The sequence below is a fragment of the Gymnoscopelus braueri genome (assembly GCF_963280865.1).
Source record: "Gymnoscopelus braueri genome assembly, chromosome: 9".
NCBI classification, from domain to species: domain Eukaryota; kingdom Metazoa; phylum Chordata; class Actinopteri; order Myctophiformes; family Myctophidae; genus Gymnoscopelus; species Gymnoscopelus braueri.
In genome coordinates this window covers 42,705,229-42,727,885 of record NC_137610.1, presented here as the reverse complement: position 1 = coordinate 42,727,885, position 22,657 = coordinate 42,705,229, and the positions used below count along the sequence as shown (strand labels likewise).

The 22,657-nt window shown below is 41.5% G+C and overlaps 1 protein-coding gene across 2 annotated transcripts in view; it reads right to left on the bottom strand.

Moving 5' to 3' along the window:
* agbl1 (AGBL carboxypeptidase 1) overlaps positions 1 to 22,657 on the bottom strand; it is a 216,249-nt gene that overhangs the window by 72,706 nt on the left and 120,886 nt on the right. For both annotated transcript variants that reach the window (XM_080436936.1, XM_080436937.1), the window contains exons 15-20: positions 19,533 to 19,616; positions 18,618 to 18,707; positions 17,900 to 18,048; positions 13,716 to 13,803; positions 12,611 to 12,743; positions 10,635 to 10,788 (exon numbers count right to left, since the gene is read on the bottom strand). In XM_080436936.1, the coding sequence (XP_080293062.1) occupies positions 10,635 to 10,788; positions 12,611 to 12,743; positions 13,716 to 13,803; positions 17,900 to 18,048; positions 18,618 to 18,707; positions 19,533 to 19,616 (698 nt within the window). The remainder of the gene's footprint in view (positions 1 to 10,634; positions 10,789 to 12,610; positions 12,744 to 13,715; positions 13,804 to 17,899; positions 18,049 to 18,617; positions 18,708 to 19,532; positions 19,617 to 22,657) is intronic.

Sequence of the window (22,657 nt, the reverse complement as noted above, 5' to 3'; positions counted from 1 at the left end):
TTTGAATATATATATATTTGTAACATTTTTAACTCAAATCTTTGCTTCTGGGGGGTCCGTGGAACTAAATATTTTGAGATGGGGGTCCGTGGCCAAATACATGTAATTTTGGGGGTCCTTGACATGAAAAAGTTTGAGAACCACTGATTATAGCAACATAAGTTTTTTCAAAAAACTGTTATGTGATTTAGAAGACATTTGTAGAATCCTCAGAAGCAAAGATTTGAGTTTTTTTGAATAGCCAAAAGTATAAAATAATGGTTAGAGCGGTTAGAATCTAAAATGACAGATGCGTTCCCGGTCTCAAAGGGTTAAGGCAAGTGATGCCATGCAATTCACCGTCTCCCACAGCTCGTTGGTCAGACAGCCTGGTCATCCTACATTACCATTAGATGATTACCTGTCAGGGTCCATTACTATTGGCCCATGGTGGGCCCGTCGAGGTCCATTACGATTGGCTTACCAAGTAGTCGAGGTCCATTATTAGCTATTGGTTTATGGGAGGTGTTGAGGCTCATTACTATTGGTTGATAGGGAGGTTTTGGGACATTACTTGCAGATAATGTATTGGATGTCATATCTGTTTGATAGTATTTGATGGCATTTGCATAAAATAGACGTGACTTGACTATGAAGGACACGAAAGGCGTACCGACCATCATCGCCATGGCAATATGGTGAATCAATGCCTGTCATACAAGCCACCAGTGAGTGGCGTACGGTAGTTACTTTGCAGTTGGAAGGTAGAGAAAGCAGATGCTCTCAATAACGTGGTGGTGTCAGTGGTGTAAAGTACATTTACTCAAGTACTGTACTGAAAGTACAATTTTGAGGCACTTTTATTCTACCGGAGTATTTCCAATTGTCTATACTTTTACTTCTACTCCACTACACCTCAGGCAAATATTGTACTTTTACTCCACTACAATAATATGAAAACTTCCGTTACTAGTTACTTTGCAGATATAAATATATTACATTATAAAACATACATTAACCACTTTAGCCCTATTCTATACCTAGGCAATTTGAAAATAGCCGATCTACAAGCTCACAACGTGTCGCGATGCGACGCATTGTGAGCTTGTAGATCTGCTAATTTCAAACATTTTAGTACTTTTACTTTTGGTACTTTAAGAACATTTTGATACCAATACTTCTGTACTTTAACTCAAGTAAAAAATGTAATTCCCAACTTTTACTTGTAACAGAGTACTTCTACGTTGCAGTATTGATACTTTTACTCAAGTAAAACATTCGAGTACTTTTTCCACCACTGCGTGGTGTTATATAAGGCTCCTGGAGAATGACTGGAGAGAGACACGTGGCACTGCCGGAAAGATGAAAATAATTATGTATCATCAAGTGAGTAGCCTCAAGGATCATCGATGATGCATTCCATAGGCCCTGAGTGCCGAGCTCCAATGCCACATTTTATATTCAGCCGGTAGAGGTGTTGTAATGTGTCAGCCAGCCATGTGAGTCACTTCCATTTCTGCTATAGGCCTATAACCTTTCTCTGTCAGGGTTGGAAAAGCTGGGAGAAAAGGGGGGGGGGGGACTATGGGGAAACAACAACCACATCCGATTTCTGAAAAAAGTTTCACCTCCAGACTGTTGAACAAGGCCTGCCAGACTGTGGCCGTCTAGTCTCCTTTATGCTGGATTACCTTATCCCCCATGTAGATTACGGTCCATACTTCCTTATGCAGATTTAACGGAACTACAGTTTTACCTTTCCTTGCGGCATGAACTGTCCTAGTGAACTGCACTTTACGGACACTGAAAAGGTGAAGCGCCCCGCCCCCCCCACATCCCAGCCCAGCATTCGCGGAACGCCGTAGCAAACTGGGGACAGGTGGGGACAAGCGGTGCATCATTGGCCGGCTCTTCCGATCCAACACTGCCTCAACTGCCAAGCGTGCATGCTCTAGCCCAGGGGTGGGCAACTTTGTAGATGGTGAGGGCCACTAAATTTCCACACTCACTCTGGAGTGCCGCATTGTTTATCGGCACTCTCGCCAGTAGTACCCCATTAGTCAAAAAGACCATAATAGTCACATACGTGATAAATAAGGGATATTAACAATTATTATTCGTTGTAACTTTGTTTTTATTTAGCATTTAGTAACGCTTCTATCAACTCACTACAGCTGTACTGCTAAACAAAACTTCACATTCCTGAGTATGCCTTTCAGAGTATTGCTGTAACCTTGGCTTAAAAATATACAAAAATGAACACTACAATCATAATTAATAAGGCTTCTATTGAAATAAACGAGAGCGCGCTCTACTGGTGGACTGTTGTAATTAAAATGGTTCATGTAAAGTTGCATGTTTGGAACAGCTGAAGGCAATAGTTCACCATTTCGGATATGTTTAGATGACTTTGTTTTTCTTTGTGATTTCCAAAGTTTCCAAAGTGCCTGGGGCCGCATTGAGTGACAGTGCGGGCCGCGTGCGGGCCGCGTGCGGGCCGCCAGTTGCCCATCCCTGCTCTAGCCCAAGGGCAACGCATACAGGTGCCACGCAAATCCACTGTGGACATGCAGACATCGCAAGACAGACAGAGAAAAGCCATCGTGATACAACACACACCAAGTGACGTATCAACATTTAAGGCTTGCAAAAGCGTGGAAAACTACAGTGTAAAACCATTCACACACATGCATATGATGCTAATATTCTAAAGAACGTGTAAACACCTGCATATGATGCTAATATTCTAAACACCATGTACAGTACTGTACATACCTGCCATAAAACACATTCTTTATATCTTCCCTTATTTCTATCCTGTTTTTCCTTGTCTCTCCTGCTCCTACTCCACTTGTATCCTCTCTCCAAAACTACAAAATGATGAAGCGTAACACAGATTTCTTTTTTTCCCCCCAACACCTGTAAGCCTGTGACAACAAAATTGATTCTGATTGTGATCTCTTGTATTGAACCCATCCCAACACCTCACACACAAACACACAGCCATATAAATAAGCTGTGTGTCTGCCAATTGATCCCTCAGGCACAATGGCAGGAGCTGGCATACTTCTTCTCTCCAACAACCCTCCAGCTAGCTGTGATGTTGCCACATTGTTGTACTATCTGGTACCGCCCTCGCTCCCTCTGTCACCTGGGAGCGAGGGTGTATGTTGCAAGACCCGAAACAGCCCGTTGACCCCAGGCTACAGCAAAGATGATACGTCCCAGGTACGTCCCACAAAATAATACGCCGTCCCTGTCGGACAGAACCTTGAATCTTCCATATTTCAACTTACTTAATGGCCTACTTCGTCATACAACACATGTCACGCAGAAGTAACAACTTAGGAGATCTTTGATTGAGTTACCAACTTTACTTTTTCTTTCTCTTCTGCACTGTAACTGTATCTGTTTTTTCTCCCTTCTTTTGTTTTATGCACCTAAATGTCATTGTATAATTGCGTTTCTTGATGTTCCGAGTAAAGCACATTGAAATGCCTTGTTGTTGAAAGGTGCTATCCAAATAAACTGCCTTGCCTTGCACGGTTCTTCTTAACATTTTCCTGGAAAGCAACAGTGTCGGGACATACAAGGTTTCCACCCAGCAGTCGTGACTCGTGGCGGTTCTTAGAACCTTGGCTTCTCTCAGTAGAGCGACAGAGAACGGGTCAAGTCACGTACGACAAAGAAGAACAACGCTCCCATTCTAATGCGCGTGACCGAATGACACAGGTGATAAACACTGAATCCTTCCATGACATTCAAGTAATCAAGGTGTCAGTAATGGTATAAATTTGTTTGGAACCAGTCGGAGGGAAGGAGGCCGGCGGTAAAGAGAGAATAAGAAAGCACAGGGAGGGCGATGAAGGACAGAGGAACAAATGAAGATAAAGACCATAACTGACTGAGGGACATAAGAGCAACAAGGGTAGCAGCAGATATCGAGAGAGAGAGAGAGAGAGAGAGAGAGAGAGAGAGAGAGAGAGAGAGAGAGAGAGAGAGAGAGAGAGAGATGAGAGAGAGAGAGAGAGAGAGAGAGAGAGAGAAGAGAACGACTAACAGTACACAACCATGACAAGATGGCCGTGAGAAAAGACAAGAGAGAACATACAAGGGTGAAATCGTGCTGTAGAAGACGGACACGGACGAGATTGAATGACGAGACAGCGATAAGGTCCATGAAAGGAAAATGAAAAGCTACACACAGAAAGCTGACACAGAGAGAGAGAGAGACACAGAGAGAGAGAGAGAGAGAGAGAGAGAGAGAGAGAGAATGACAGCAAGAGATCGTGGGAGAGAGAGAGAGAGAGTCCCAGTCCAGTGGAAGCTATCTGGAAGCCATGCCTGTCCTGTTAAATGAGATTATGTTTGATAATTAACAGCGTTCAGAGAGCGAGCTGTGATTGCATGGGAAGCTTTTTTAATTAGAGACGAGAGGAGGCAAAGGGGAATCCAGGCTGCTTTAAGTATCTGTCAACGCTGCTCGAGAGAAAACCTTGCATGTTGCAAGAAGACAAATGTAAGAACCCAACTCCATGAGGCCCATGCATAGATCTATTATTCTTAGTTTTATATGAAACGGAATTGAAAGGCGCATCGTGCGTAGCTGGAGTCGTGAAAGGTATAGGTTTAGGTGATGTTTTCTTGGTTGAAACAAAGTTTTTCATTAAAAAAAGTCAAAGCTATATATTCTGATAGTAAATCATTGATAAAGAGTGTTTGTTCGGTAACAGGGGTCTCATTGTCTCTCCAGCTCTTTAATAAACAGAAAATACTTGTTCAGGCCTGTTGCCAATTTCAGCCAATCAGGCCAGTTTCCCTTTTTCAGCTTACATTTTATAGTGTTCCAGTTACAATTCTGTCCGCTCATTTCTTCGTGTCATCACTTCCAATTTCACTTGTTTATCCAGTTTGTGTTCTCTGATTGCATGCAATTCCGACCTGTTTACTAAAGAGCTGAAGAAGAATGGATAAAATTGGTATTCCAACCTGTTTACTAAAGAGCTGAAGAAGAATGGATAAAATTGGTATTCCAACCTGTTTACTAAAGAGCTGAAGAAGAATGGATAAAATTGGTATTCCAACCTGTTTACTAAAGAGCTGAAGAGACAAGGAGACCCCTGTTACTGAACAGACACTGATAGCAATGATTACTATCAGAATATAGAGCTATTTTCCATTCTTCAGGTCAGACTGAATTGAATACATGCATTTCCTTTCGGGAAATGTAACCTGTCGGATATACTTGATATTTATGCTTGATTATATGACAATTTAAAGGTAGGGTAAGTGATATGTTTTTGTTCAAATGAGTGTTAAATTGCTATATATTCTGATAGTACTCATTGCTATAGTATAGAGTGTTTGTTCGGTAACAGGGGTCTCCCCGTTCCTCCAGCTCTTGATTAAACAGAAAATGCGTTTTCAGGTAGGGATATCTATTTTATCCAATCAGGACAGAGAACTCACACAGGATACAGATTAAAACAGGTGGCATCGGAAGTCATGGCACAAAGAAATGAGAAAACAAAAAAATTGGAATTGGAACACTATGAAATTGAAGTTGATAAATGAGTACTTTTCTCCTGATTGGCTGAAGATTGGCCAGCCATCTCAAAATGTATTTTCTGTTTATTTAAGATCTGGAGAGACGCAGAGACCCCTGCTACTGAACAAACACTCTATAAGCAATGATTATTATCACAATACAGTGCTTTAACCTTTTAACGAAAACCTTTTTGTTTTAACCAAAACATAATAGTGATATGTTTTGGTTGAAAAAAAAGTTTGAACTTAATTTTACCCTACCTTTAACAATTTAAGTCTGTTATTTCACAATAATGACCGCTGCTATCAATAATAGACAGATGGAGACAACACACCTGAATCAAATGAATCTATCCCTGCCGTTTGGTTGTTGCCGTATTCAACAAGGCAGCCATGTAAACATACACATGCTGTCATTTTACAGCTAAACAGTGAATGTTTTTGTGGTAACGGAATATTGATTCAACAACATTATTGTGGCATTGCTACTTTTACTTAAATCAGCACTATGTAACTTTCCTCTTCTACCCCGGATTTGACCGCGGGTCTCCTGCGCAAATGCTGATTTTTTTTTTACCATTGAGATAATAGAGCCTTGCTCAGCGGATAAATTGAATCTTGACCATCGGGTCATATTTCGTGTCAGATCCTGTGTCTAGGTGAGACATGACCTTTGACACTATCTAAATGTCTCAATAGAAGAGCAGGGAGACTAAATACAACCACCCCAATTGTATATAACTTATACATTAACATACTCTACCATACAGATTGGACAAAATTACATTTTATTCACAAAAAAAAAGTTGAATAGTGCAGCTAGTAAAACACCTTAGTATTCATTCCAGCATTGTGAGTTTACAATGTAGGATTTACTTAGAAAATCAGCAAGGTTGCCCCATATTAAAGTGATATGATTAAAGCTGAAGTTACGAGGTTTTCACGTGACCACAACGCTCTGACGGGTAAAGCCTCGCTCATGTTGTAACCCAGTGACATGGCTGGTTGTAATTAGACCTGATTAGCATAGTAATTTGCATACAGAGGAAGGAAACTGGAACTGATTAGTTGTGACTGCTCGAGGCCTCTGTTGCACTTGGATTCAAGTTGTTTGTCTGTGTGGGTATGTGCACGTGTGTTTTATCTGTTAATCCCTTCTCTTGCAGGAACTGTGCACACACAGACACACACACACACACAAGCACACACACACGCACACACATTTGTATTACTATACTTGTGAGCAAATCAACATTTTAGGATGCCAATTTTAAGAATGCTATTTTTCAAGCTCACAGCACATGTTTGTAAATCTGCAATTTTCAGTGTCTAATCCGAACCCTAACCTGAATATTTTCCTAAATGTAAGCCTAACACACACACACACACAAACCCGTAAAACAACCATTTATCTTGTGAGGACCAGGACAATTGTCCTCACAATGTCTATTTCTCAAATTCTACTATACTTGTGGGGACATTTGGCCCCAACAAGTATAGTAGCACAAGTACACACACACACACACACACACACACACACACACACACACACACACACACACACACACACACACACACACACACACACACACACACACACACACACACACACACACACACACACACACACACACACACACACACGCGTCTGGGACTGATAATACGTGGTGGTACTATCGTAGCCTCACTCGGCTGCTCGCTGAGCAGCTCAGCTAGGAGGGTTTCATGGGTAATTCTGTCCCTCGAGGGGACGTCAGCACTGCAGCAGAGGGTGAGACACAGTCCACTTCCTCTATACACACCATACAGTCCACAGGCAACATGTCTAGGCTTGTGGACGGCGGCCATATTGCCTCCAGTGGGGATTTGCAATCGAGATGAAAACCAACGTTGGACTGTAAGGTAAGAGAAAGTCTGAGATTCTTGATCGCTGCTAAAAAAAACCATAGCAGGCCTGGGCCAGCGTAGCGGTCCAGGCCTATGATCAATGTAGCCTGACAGCGCATCACAGGTTCGAGACCCGAGCCCGGTGGCCTTTGCTGCATGTCATTCCCCTCTCTCTCTCCCCATTTCCTGTCAGACTACTGTCCTATAAAAAATAAAGGCATAAAAGCCCAAAAATAAATTTAAAAAAAACACACAAAAAAACAAAACAAAAAACACCATAGCAACTGCCTTAACAACTTAAACCCCAGCATCCGTATTCTGGGAGGGTGGCGAATTTGCAGAAAATAGCAGATCTACAAGCGCCAACTGTTGGCTATTTTTTAGCGAATATAGGGTTTAAGTGGTTAAGGTACACAATAGAGACCTTAAGAGTACAACCTATGCAATGATGCAATGATTTATATGTTGTGTCCTGTGGGCTGGGCACCTTTGGTGCATGACACATAAATAAAGACATCTATCTTTCTATCTATCTTTTCTACATATAAAGTAAGTAAGCCTTGCCGAGCCCATAGGGCAGGAGCCTATCTCCTGTCTCTGTAGCTTGATGTACACGCTCTGGACATGACGCTAGTATGTCACAGGGACTTACCCCCCGATCCAACCCGTGTTGCCGAGTGCCAAGCAGGGAGGCATTGGGTCCCATCTTTATAGTGGCCTACGGATGTGACACGTCGTGAGCTTGTAGATTTGCTATCATTTTTAATAATAATTTTCCAGAAGATCCGTAAAGCCCAAAATAGGGACGCAAGGGTTAAAGTGGTTAACAGTGTTATTATTATCTTCATTTTTAATTTTTTTAGTTTAATATGTCAGTACACTCATTTCCCAATAGAGAGGCACATTAAATACCGACAAGAAAGAAAACTTTCAACCTGACATCCCTATTTTGAACATTGAGTTTTGAATGACCCACTGGTGTGCCTTGGGAACTAAAAGTGATTGAAAACCACCGGTGTGTAGACACTGTATGAGAGAAGCTACCAGCCTCAGAAATTCATAATGTTCCCAGCAAGCCACATTATGAATCTTTAGCAAAACGACGCCTTTCGCCATTTTAACAAATCTACTTTATGAGGCTGTCGCACCAAACCAATGCTCATTTCCATAACAATATCAAGCTGTTTGGCCGCTACAGTAAGTACACCACAACATGTTTGGTTTGAACAGAGATGCCAGTTAATTTGGGGAAATTCATGTACCCAACGGAACGCAAGATTAGTCAGTACTTGCCATTCGTCTACAACAGCCTGCTTCACACTTGCACACATTTGCTTCTCTAGGAGTTGCCAAGTGCTGCCATCAAAATGTGTTACTGCCGGACAGTTGGATTTCAATTCAGTTCATTTCAATTTTATAATTGTGCCAAATCACAACAAGCTTTGTCTCAAGGCACTTTACATAATAGTCCATTTGATGAAGGCTCCAATTACGTTTGTTTAAGTAAAGAGTTGGTTTTATAGTCTTTTCACTGATTGGAGACATAAGAAATGTTGCATCGGGAACATGTACGTGAAAAACGTTGTTCCTAATTTAAACTACAGTAAGTTTGAAGCCATACTGTGTAACATTCTTACAAACAGTCTTTTTGCCAATACCACTGGTAGCTCTATCCTGGCTTACAGCACTGATTAGAATTCAATTCGAAACAAAACCATGGAAGTATACTGCTCCAAAACGAATGCTGAAGGGTCCTTGCACAGAGGATATTTTGGAAAGAAACAACAACAATGTCAAAAATTGTATTTATTCACTTTAAAACAACTAAATAAAAACATTTCCAGTATATATAATACCAGTGAAAGTTTACACCAAAAAATAACTGTTATTTAATTGAAAAAGTGTGACTTTAATATTGACTAATTAAACTAATGTGATAATTTAGAAGTTCCCGAAAAAGGAGATCAAATTGTGTTGGAGAAGCGAGGCACCCACCACAGAGACTGACACTCTAACCCATTAAGACCTGAGGCCCATTCTACAAATGCCTTCTAAATCACTAGTTCTCACACTTTCAAGATTCGAAACATATTTTGAGATGTTGGTCCGCGGCCAAATACATATCATTTTGGGGGTCCTTCACATGGAAAAGTTTTAGATATACATATCAAATTTTTAGATATGTATTTGGCCGCGGATCCCCATCTCAAAATGTTTTGTTCCAGGGAACCCCAGAAGCAAAGATTGGAGTTACAAATAATATCTTCTCTATATATAATTTATATATCTCTTTGAATATATAAATTATATATATTCAAAGATTTGCACAAATTTTCAAGATTTTTCAAAAATAGCAGATCTACAAGCTCATACAAAACTCGGTGCCACGCTATGAGCTTGTAGATCTGCTATTTTTTAACAGCCAACGCAAAGAAAATTATATGACACAGATGCTTTCCCGGGGCTAATGGGCTAATTATGTTAATGCTGATACGGCATAGTGAATCTCATATGGTTTTCTCCCAGACAAATTATTCCTTCATATTTCTGATTGCCAAGGATCACTGGGTTTCAATTAAGTACGAAAAAACAAACAAAGTATGAGATATATCTCTGGCAGGGAGGCTTATACAGACTATTTCCCATTAACTGATTGTTTCCTCCGTAAATATACGGACGGACGGACGGTCCTTCTATCCGTCCGTCCATCCGTATGTCCAAGCGTCTGTCTGTCTGTTTATAGTTCATCATCACACAAACACAAACTGTTGGGGCTGCTTTACTTCGAATAAAGAATCAACTTTTCTAGGTGCATTTTTTAGGGAACATGGCAGTAGCTATTGCCACTGTATAATGTGGTCTCTAAAAGCTACAGGGATGGATATAAAGTATGGCCTTAGAGCAGAGCTCACTGGCATTAGTGTAAATATGATGATGATGAATATGTGATATTACTACAGACACGTTAGAGCACAGCCTGGTGCACACGTTCATCATCTGAGTCGTACATACATTCATTACACATGTAGCTCTAAGCCTAAGTTCAATAAGGAAGATCTCTCTCTCTCTCTTACACTTTCATCTTTATTGCTGCGATGCTTCACAAACATCCTCTCATTCACAGCTTGAAGTGTGAGCACTTCACATACACATACTCGCACGCACACACACACACACACACACACACACACACATACACGCGCACGCACGCGCAGACTTACGGAGTTGGTGCAGGTCTCTCATGCCCCTGGTGGCGGGACAGGCAGTGATGGTGACCAGGGGACAGGGGTTCCCAGACAGGGTCTGACACAGGACCTGCTGCCTGAAGAACACTTTGGAGGGGTCCACTGAACGATAGAGCACCATTAGATGAGACTGGAGAGAGAGAGAGAGAGAGAGAGAGAGAGAGAGAGAGGGAGAGAGAGAGAGAGAGAGAGAGAGACCAATTGTTATGGGTCACAGGTAAATATCACTTTTTTGTTCCCTACATTTAAAATATTATTTCAAAAATAGAATTTAAGAATTTAAGAATTTTATAAATAAAGAAACAAAATCTAAGAAATCTGCGACGTGACACATTGTGAGCTTGTAGATCTGCTATTTTCACTAGTCTGGGACCCGTGGAGACATCAAACTTCTCTTTTGGGTTTCGTGTGTGTGTGCGCACACGGGTGTGCGTGACGGAGGGGATGTGTAGCCTACTGTGTGTACTGTTGTTTGTATATAGACCAGCTTGGCAGACAAAGTTATCAACAAACAAAGACTACATGAACCCAGAGATGCACACTGTGAGCCAAGGCTGTTCCCATGTGGATCCCGTGATCCACATGATTACATTTTCTTGCATACAAAAACATTCGGTATGGAATCGCTGCACTGTTTTATATATATATATATGAGACCCCTGGGGGAGTCACATTAATGTCCGCTGCCTTGTCCCATTGTAGCCACAACTATTACATTTGCATCCAATAGCAGCTCAATAAGTGCATAGTGGCCTCCGTTGCAGCAAGCTCATACCCTTAATTCCCAGGCCTGCAGGATACAACTATGATTTTTTTCCCCCTATATTTCCGTGACTCATATAGTTTTTAAACTCCAATTTCTGTGTGCAAGCAAAAGGAAAGTAGCTCTGAAATAACACAGCAAAATTGAGTTTTGTGCCCCGAACCTGACAAATGCGAACTTTAGTTCAAGAAATGCTTATTGTAGAAATAAGTAATGTGATAAACAAAAGTATTCTTTGTTTCCACGGCCTATTTTACACAGAAGACGTTCTATCCCTTCACAATGCAACCATCATGTAGCCTACTCTGTGTGTGGCTGCGTGTGTGTGTGTGTGTGTGTGTGTGTGAAAATGACACTGAAGCTGTAAAGTAATGGCATGTAGGATGGATGAGATGTACTGTACACAGCTTTATCTGAGAGGTGGCAGAACCATGTCAGCAAAGTTTCAGGAATGAGACCTCAGTCCTGTGTGTGTGTGTGTGTGTGTGTGTGTGTGTGTGTGTGTGTGTGTGTGTGTGTGTGTGTGTGTGTGTGTGTGTGTGTGTGTGTGTGTGTGTGTGTGTGCGTGTGCGTGTGCGTGTGTGTGCGTGCACGTCTTGTGATTTGGGGCTGTTGGGGTGTCATCACATTGATGAATGTATATTTTCTGTATTCATCTAATTCCTGAATGCCATTGACCAGTATCGGCACATCCCATAAGCCGGAGGGATTGGAGCATTGTAATTGGCTATTTAGTAGTAGATCCCCTAAGCCGGACAGACAGGCTGTAGTTACATCTGTTGGGTCAATCTGAGCAAGAGATGCCTTTTTTTTAATATCTCTGATCCTCTACTTTCATAATAAATTAACCCATTAAGGCCGGGAACGCATCTGTGTCACTTTAAGATTTCTTTGGCTATTCAAAAATAGTCGATATACAAGCTCATATCGCGGCACTTGTTGCCACGTTACGAGCTTGTAGATCTGCTTCTCTTTTTTTTCAGCGTGAAAATTTGTGATTTTTCATGTCAAGGACCACCCAAAATGCATCTCAAAATATATATATAAAAAAAAAGAGCTTGTAGATCTGCTATTTTTGAATAGCCAAAGAAATCTTAAAATTACACAGATGGGTTCCCGGATTGAATGGGTTATAGACAGAGACAGAAGCAAGGCAGACAGACAGACAGACAGACAGACAGACGGGTACCTGTAATGCAGAGTATGTGTAAGGATAGTGGTAGGCCAGATAGCAGACGTCATCGATGTGTCTGAAGGTCACGGTGAAGGTCAAAGTGTAAAAGGTTGGTCTCTTCTTGCCCCGGGCTGCACAGAAGTGGTTTCTGGGTGAGACGATAGGAGGAGATTCAAATCAGATTAAAAACATGGAATGAAACACCTGGAATTTAAAAGTCCCAGTCCAAAGAAAAAGTCAGGTTTACATTGTTTCTGCATAGAGCTTCAACTACAATAGAAATATTTTAATCTTAACCACTTAACAACCTACATACTTAATTTACCGGGTTCCATACACTAGACCCCCTCCTTTTCCCCCTCTACACCTAATCTCTTTGGCGAAACTAAAATAGAAACTAGCCAATCTATAAGCTCACAACGTGTCGCAACACAGCGTGTCGTGAGCTTGCAGATCAGCTATTTTCACATAATGTCTGCCTCAAAACAGGGATGCTAGGGTAGGGTTCATGTGGTTAAAGGTATCATGACATTCATTTTCGCTTTTTTTATTTTCAATGTTTTATTTGGGGTTTTATGACCTCAATTACACCCAAAAAACCTGAACTTAAAACATTCAGTGGATTTTCTGTGGTCTGGGGTTTTCTGAATAATTAGGCTGAAAAGTAATCTGAGCTTGGCCCTTCGACAGTGAGGTCACTGTCGAATAATCCCGCCCACTCTCCTCCTCGCCCCTCCCCTCCCCTATCCTTTCCTTTGGGGGGGGGCGGAGCAGAGGCGATGATTGACAGGCAAAATCCCTCACCAGCGACACCCGCAGGCAAAGATTTCTTTTTTCATTGCAGTTGAAAAGGCTTTAGAAATGTGAGAGAAAAACACCTGCCATTGATCACTGGAATGGAATTTTCACTTAAAACTTTTTGTACACTTTTGAAGGACCAGGACAAAGACTTTGAATGTGGTGTAAAAGTGAATGTCATTAAACCTTTAAAGGGTGACATAGCATGGCCTGTTCAGGACTCATGTTCATAAATGTGCAGTGAATTTGCAATTTTTTGTGGTTTTCTTATGACATGAAAAGCCGACATCCTCAGTGGAGCCATTCATTATGTAATGTGTACCTGTAATAGCAGATCTCCGTTCCAGTCCTCTTCCAGTGAGGTCGGCCTTCCAGGGCTTCCCTCACCGAGTACAGCACAGGCTGCATGCCTGCAACACACACACACACACACACACACACACACACACACACACACACACACACACACACACACACACACACACACACACACACACACACACACACACACACACACACACACACACACACACACACACACACACACACACACACACACTTAATTGCTGGAAAGCATCAAACAATTGAGGGTTAAAAGACAATTGAGGATTAAAAAAACAGACTTCTTTCCATCGTGGTCCTAGCCACAGCAGAAAACAGAGACATGCATAAACAATACAGTCAATGAAAACTTTTAAAGGCTAAAACCATTTTAAATCAAGCACTAGCAAATACAATGCAAATATATTGCAACACATTGTGAGCTTGTATATCTACTATTTTTGGCATATGTTTGCCTATACTGTATGCCATACCTATAATAAGGTTCCTGTCGTTAAAGACGTATTTGCAGACGACCATATACAGAAGTACTGTATGTCTACCACACAATGGTTCAATTCCTAATGGAACCTTAATACAGGTCCATTTGGTCCAAGGGGCGCACTGGACGAAATCTAAATCAAATCAAAACAACCAAAAATTCTGTGGTGAGACCATTTCCTAGAAAATCAGAAGATAACTATCTTTCAAAGGAGAATACATGTTCATTCTAATAGGACGCATGCAGGAGGAGTACGCCTCCCTTTGTGTTTGCTCTCCTCTCAGATGAGACCAATTTCCTGGAGAAAAGAGCTATTTACTGGAGCACGGGACGTTCTGTGAAAGCCCTGTGTGTGTGTGTGTGTGTGTGTGTGTGTGTGTGTGTGTGTGTGTGTGTGTGTGTGTGTGTGTGTGTGTGTGTGTGTGTGTGTGTGTGTGTGTGTGTGTGTGTGTGTGTGTGTGTGCTCAACATACAAACACATGAATGTGTATGTGTCATTTAAGTCAGCTTTTAGCCATACTGTAATGTCTCCTCTCTCTCTCTCACTCTCTCCCCCTCCCCCTCTCCCTCTCTCTCTCTCTCTCTCTCTCTCTCTCTCTCTCTCTCTCTCCCTCTCCCTCTCTCTCTCTCTTTCTCGGCTGACCTGATTGTTGCTCTTCTTATAGTTAATGACTTTAATTTGCTGCCATGTCAGCCGTCTTGCTTATCCCTCTCTCTCCTCCTTATGTCCATCCCTCCCTTTCCTTTGTAAAGAAATAATGTTTGTTCTCAGCACACACACACCCACACCTACAATGAACGGATTGCAAATGTCTTGGGGTGATTTTCGGTACAGGGGAGGTTGTAAATCGGACACATTTCCATCTTTTCAATGAAATGCTGATAACTTCAAAATTGTGGTCATGAGCGCAATATCTGCCCAGAAGGGATTCTGTCTTGAATTGGAGCGACAGATGTTGGTCTCCCAAGCAGGAGACATATGGGTTCAAATCAAAGACATGAAACTTACAGATTGCATCTTTAACAGGGCTCCCACTATGGATAGTGTTTATTTGTGTAGCTTGTGCTGGCCTCGTTTATTTGGGGAGATACGGTATACACCAGGTTCTACACTCCATATCCTTCACAGCCCAGCTGTGCTCTCTCATGATGGTACTTTCCAGGGGGGCAGCAGGTGTGTATCGTGTGTCTGATCTTGGCACGCATTCTGTACGTCAAGACCAGCCTTATAGGAAGACGTGCACATCCAGCAGGTGCAACTGGCTTCTGGTTCCCTTTTTATTTCATTAATTTTACTTAGGTTTATGTGAGCAGAAGTAGTTTTAGTTAGTTTGTGTTTGTTTATTTTATTTCGTTTTAGTTTTCTTTGTAACTTTTCCAAAGAATGCCTTGATTTATAGAACCTAAGAGAGAAAGGTAGGATAATAGAATGCATATATATAGGCTATTAACCTGTGATTGTGGAAAGATTGTGACAAAAACAAAAGCTGATAAGATTAGGCTATCCTCCAGACTATATCTTGTGAAACGAGTTTGATCTTTCACTCCACTGCCCTCGCTGGACCAATGCATTTGAATGGAGAGAACATACGGGGGGATTGCTCATCTAATGGGCTGTGAAGTGCCTTTATCTGCTGGCTATTGTTTTCCTACAGCAGGTCACGGAGAATATTCCATGATTTTTCAAAGGTAAAGTAAAATAGCTGTTTTCGCTGGCAAGGGGACGGTAGACGGATGCATTCAAAGAGTTAATTGATTTAAAAAAAATGTAATTCGTTGCAACCTTATCTGAGACCCTGTCTCTCTCTGTCTCTCTATTGTCCTGATTCTGCTGCTGTCTTCCTGCTATTAAAATATCGTCACTGTCGGGTGGAAACCTCATATGTCCAAAAACTTTTGGGGGAATGGAACAAACATTTTCATAAATAGCAGATTAACAGCAGATCTACAAGGCGATGTGACGCGGTGTGAGCTTGACCACTTTTGCTTGACACTCATGTACGACGAAGTAGGGCATTAAGTGACGAAAAAAAACGTTACAAAAGTTGAAATATGGAGATACAAGGTTTCTGCCCGACAGCGACGATATGCATACTGTATATAGACATTGATGCATAATGAACCTAAAGGCTTTTAATCTAAAAAAAAAAAAACACATTTCGGATGCGGTACAACTGACTGACCAACACAATAATTGCATTGACTCTGTGTGCAAGGGCCTTAAAACTAAAGCATAAACATCCAAAGTTAATAATCACTAACCCACTGCCTCAAAATATAGCCTGCAGCTCCACCTGTCTCACTTGTCTCGTACCTTGTTGCTTGTAAGTTGTACCTGCATTCTAATTTCACCATGATATTTAGAGCAAAGTAGCCTAGATACGCTATCGTTTGCATTTACTTTGAGTCTTGTGGACTACGTGAAAACGCTTACCTTCCACTAACTGTTGTGAAATTACATACACATTCACTGTAGCATTTGTAGAATTATTGGATGGCGCACAAAAAAGTTTGGGCAAAGGGAACCATTTTAACAACTTGACCTGACCAAGTTAGCTAGAGGCTTGTTCACCTAAGCCGGTGATAAATTGTCAATGAAAACGTCCATCAGCTGTATTTGTTTCATAACGCTTTTAAGATAGATAGCATCTGTTAGCATTTTCTTCATAGTCAATAAAACATTCATAACTGAGTCAACGTTGGCTAAACATCATTGCGCGACTAAGACGTCATAGAAGCTCGAATTTCATTGAATCATGAATCAATCAATTTCTCCAGTGGCTATTTTCTGCTACAGTAGACCTAATTCAAATCAATCCACGCTTTAAAATTGATTCATACACATTACAACAAAAACGACACGATTATACTGTGCTGGATTACCTATCTCAAGCCAAGTTCCAAGTGAATGGGATCCAATGGCTTACTTTTGACAATCAAAAAAAACAACGATGCTTTGGAAAACAGTCAGCAGTAATGTCACGAATACCGTGAGTCACAGTCAATGGGCTAAACATGTCCAGACCACCGGTATGATCCTTTAACCACTTAACCCAATGAAACCGGGAAAGCATAGCATACTTTGGCTATTCAAAAATAGCAGATCTACAAGCTCGTAGCGCGGCACAAGCTTCTAGGTCTGCTATTTTTTTAAAGTCGTGAAAATGTTTGCAAATCTTTGAATACATTTATATTTTTTAAACAACATTTTTAACTAAAATACTTGCTTCTGGGGGTCCCTGGAACATAAGTTTTGTCAGAAAAGCTAAGATTTAGATGAATCTTTTTAGAATCGGCCTCAGGTCTTAATGGGTTAAAGGTGCTGTCCGTGGGCTTTGTTGACCACAAATGTTAAGAATGTTATTTAGAGAGCATGTTGTTTAGACAGATGCTAGCTTTGATGTTTACCTGGTCTCCTAGTTTAAGCATTGCATTGTGCACTACAGTGCTTACCCTGTCGTTTGGTTACAAGAGTTCATGCTTATCTGCTTATTCCCATCTCGCACTTGTAAGTCGCTCTGGATAAGAGTGTCTTCTAAATCCTGAATTTTAATTCTACAAGCTTGCAATGTGTTGCGAATGTTAGAAATCGTATAATGTTCACCTATAATGACATGCGCCCAAGGGTTAATGTGGTTAAGTGTTCAAAGGTTAGAGTTTTTTTTTCTCATTCCTGGCCTCACCGTAGTTGAACTGACTGTTGGTCTTCTCACAGTTGATGACGTTGAAGCGATACGGAACACCGGCCACCATGTTGCTGACCTCAAAGTAAAACCACTGGGTGTGCTGGGAGCAATTAGCATCCGCATTCAATATGAGGTCATACTCATTCCTGGAGAGGAGAGACTGTTATTACTTACTGTATGTACTGTTATACTGTTTGTTTGTGTGTGTGTGTGTGTGTGTGTGTGTGTGTGTGTGTGTGTGTGTGTGTGTGTGTGTGTGTGTGTGTGTGTGTGTGTGTGTGTGTGTGTGTGTGTGTGTGTGTGTGTGTGTGTGTGTGTGAGCATGTGTGTGCGTGTGCGTGCGTGCGTGCTGCGTGCACGTGCGTGCGTGACGCCTAGACTACACCAGACTTTTCAAAGCGCGCGCATGCGTTGAATTTACTGCGCCCATACAGCGTGTTTGGAAAGATCCAATTGATATCAATGATACGGGCTACACCAGGCGCGCGGATACGCGAGCCCCGCATACGCAGGCTTTAAAATAGGACTGGATCTAAAAGTGTGTGTGTGCGTGTATGTGCATCAGTGCGTGTGTGCGTGTCGCTTTGAAAAGTCTGGTGCAGATGCAGTGTGAGAGAGAGTGTAAGAAAGAGCAAGTAAAAAAAAATCAGATGTTCAAAAGGATCAATACAAAAAGAAGTTGAAAAGTGAGCGAGAGTTGTTGTCCATACAGTACCTGCGGACCTGGACAGCTTTCCTCAGATTCCCACACTCAAACTTAGAGAAGAACTTCAAGGAGTTTGACCTCTCAGATGAACACTGAGGACTAAGACAGACAGACAAGACAGACAGACAGATGGACACACACACACACACACACACACACACATACACACACACACACACACACACACACACACACACACACACACACACACACACACACACACACACACACAGACAGACAGACAGGGAGGGGATTGTGAGGGAGAGATAGAGCAATGAACAAAGGTAAGTGATAGAGAAAGGAGAGAAAAGAGAAACGTGTAGATTCACCATGTGAATCCATTCAACATAATTTCTTTGACATTTCCAGTGTTTCTGCAGTTCTCTGACAGATACATCTTGATCACATGACCCCAGAGATAATGTGTACCGATGTGTGTGAGTTCCGGACACAATTTGTAGGAGTAGGAGTAAAAGGTGTGTTTTGAAGAATACACAAAATGGTGGGAAATCTAGTCAGGCAAAAATGGCAAGTTGCGCATGATACAACGAATTGACAAAATGTGAGGCCAATTTGAAAGGGGTGTGGTGGGGGTTCTTCCTCTGCCTACTGGGAGTGCGCGTGCAAAGTTTCACTGCAATCGGTCCAACGGGCCAGAGATGAGCTGCACGGACACACGGACAGGAGCGAAAAGATAAGTCTCCGGCCTTTTGCTGTCCGGCCTGGTGGAGATAGCAGATTTACAAGCTCGCAGCGTGGCACAAAGTGACGCGCTGTGAGCTTGTATATCTGCTATTTTTGAATAGCCAATGCCAACTATTTTAAAATAACACAGATATTTTCCTCGTTTGAATGTGTTAATTGATGACTGTGTGTGTGTGTGTGTGTGTGTGTGTGTGTGTGTGTGTGTGTGTGTGTATCTACCTGGGATCCTCCAGGTCAAAGACTACCTCGTTGATGATGTCATCAGGATTTAGGAGACGCTGGATATCCTCAAACACTTTCTGCCTGTTTACACACACACGCACGCACACACACACACACACACACACACACACACACACACACACACACACACACACACACACACACACACACACACACACACACACACACACACACACACACACACACACACACACACACACACACACACACACACACAAATACACTTATTACTGTGCATGTATTATATAGTTTAGTATAATCACCATTGTTAACACATTGAATGCCAAAAACGGTCCGGACCGTTTTTGAGGGTCCAAACGAGAAGTGCCGAAAACGGTCCGGACCGTTTTTGACCCAATTCTATTTTTATACATGTGGGCCACGTGGGGCGCTAAAACGAAACTTTGACATCACCCAAGCAGTTTCTGAGAAGAAGAGGCTGGATCTGGCTCCATGTAAAAAATCCTTCCGGTCGGCGTTTTCAATGTTATCTCCTTGATTAAAAGCTTAATATCTCCATTTCTTTTTAATGTGGTGGAAACGAGCCGTTTTCGATCGGCGATCACGCTGCAATGGAGGGTCGCGTTGGAAATATTATTGTTCCAGGCGTTAGTCGGGACCCTCCGCCGTCTCGCACGCACGCTTTGTTTACATGCACTTCCTCGTCGGGGCTTCTCACAGCACGAAATGTATAACGCAAGTGGATGGAAGAAATGCTGGCACTCAACGTATAATATTTTAATAAACCTCTGGCACCCAATGTGTTAAACACACATTCAACACATCTGTTCCAGAATAGCCCCTCTGCTGACTTCAGTGTAGGCTGTGTGAAACATAATTTTCTGACAAGCGAGCATCAAATTGCTGATGTTTTAGTCCATTGGCTCTAATAACATTTAGCCTTTTGATTGCTACACTGACGTTGTCCATATTCAGGATTTAGTTTTTGTTAGGCCTACATTAGTGGTTCCCAAACTGTTTAGCTCGAGACCCAAAAGAGCGACCCAAACTAGTGAAAATAGTCGATCTGCAAGCTCACAACGCATCACGATTCAGATGCTTGTAGATCAACTTTTTTCCCCCCTCTTTTTTCATATACATGGAATTTTAGATTTTTTTATTTTTTTATTTCTGAAATTCTGTTGAATAAAATTATATTTGAAATATCTATTTAATTTCTTTTTAATTAATTTCTTTTACTTTTTGAAAAAAACAAATAATAAAAAAAAACTCTTAGTAAATGTAGAAACATTTATTTTTAATGTCTGTGACCCAAAAGGTCTGTGACCCAAACCTGGGTCCCATCATGGATCCAGTGTTTGAGGGAAACACTGGTCTACATGACGCCGGAACCACAGAATCCACCTCAGTGACAGTCATGCATCATCAGCATGAATAAACAGCCGCAGAGCCTCCGTTTACAGTTTGCCACATGGATAGATTGCAATCAGATACAAATTTGCAGCCGAGCACAATTTGCCTTAAGGGCAAGGGCAAATTGCACTCAGCTGTGACATTGTACAGGTCTTGTTTGCTCCGGCATCATTAGCACAACAATATCTGTTGTGAATCAGACTATAGAGCCCTGTGCCATTGGGGGTGTTGGAAAAAGTACTCACATTCTTTACTTAAGTAAAAGTATCGATACTGCAATATAGAAGTAGGCTACTCTGTTACAAGTACAACGTCTGGAAATTGAGTAAAAGTACAAAGTATTGGCATCAAAATGTACTTAAACTACCAAAAGAAAAGTACTCATTATGCAGAATGTTTTTTTTTTTTTTTTAATAGCAGATCTACAAGCTCACAGTGTGTCGCATCATGCTTGTAGATCGGCTATTTTCAAATGGACGAAATGTACTGTATATAGGGCTGAAGTGGTTACTGTATGTTTTGTGATAATCAAAATCTACAAAGTAACTAGTAACTAAAGTTTTCAAATAATTGTAGGGGAGTAGAAGTACTGAAAATTGGAAATACTCCATTCAAGTAAAAAATACCTCGAAATTGTACTTAAATGCAGTACTTGAGTAAATGTACTTAGTTACTTTCCACCACTGCACGGGACCCAACGCAAATCTCACATAAGGTTTTAATTTTTACTTAAACTACTGTTGGTGGGAATGGGCGGAATGGGCGGTCCCGTATTCCCGCATTGTCCCGCAATAAACCCGATATTTATTAACCACTTAAATCCCTGTATATGGTTGAGCCTCTCTGGGCTCTATGCTAGTGACTTTTCTGTTTTGCGCTCTGCATTAAATATCCTCGCTGAAAATAGCAGATCGTTGCAGCCCCGGTTGAAGCTTGTAGATCTGCTATTTTCCTGTGAAAGGTTTTCCCCAGAAAACGGATGCAGGGGTTTTATCCATAGAGTTCAAAATAAGGTTTTATCCTATTGTCGAGTAGTAAGGCCAGCCCACTGTGTCACTGTCCATGGTGCTGTATTCGCTCTCTCCCTCTCTCTCCCTCTCATCTACAGTATTTGGGTCCCAGAGGAAATGTTGTCGTAGGCAGCGTATACTTTTTATTTTCTTGACTTTTTTATGCCATGTACTGTAGCACTTTTGAGATTGGTGTCAAATATAAAGAGCATTAAAATCAAAAGTATTATTGTTACTATTACTTAAAGAGGTGGTGCCATGTTTTTGCACTTTTTCTGTTTTTCATGTGTCTATGAGGTTGATAAAACTTCATTAAGCCCCCCGGTGGTGTTTTTATGGTGTTTTAAGTCTTCTCTGACTATTTGGAGTTTCTTCCTGGAGGCTGAAACCTTGAGGGTCAAACGTGCCAATAGAGAAACAGCACTTTAGTGACATCACAAAGCCCACACCCTCCCCCTCATTATCATAACACAACAGGTGTGGGCATGAGGAGGAGGAGGGACTAGGACAGGTGGGTGGTGCTAAGGTGGTGGAGGAGGTGCTAAGGTGAGAACCAGGTATACTTAATGCACTGGTGGATGTGTCTACATAAAAACAACATTTTAACACTTACTGTACACTTTTTTTTTGTTGAAAAAAATCCTTACATAATAATAATACCTTATGATCAGGTTTTAGGGTTGAAAAATATCATGGCACTCCATCTTTAAACCTTTG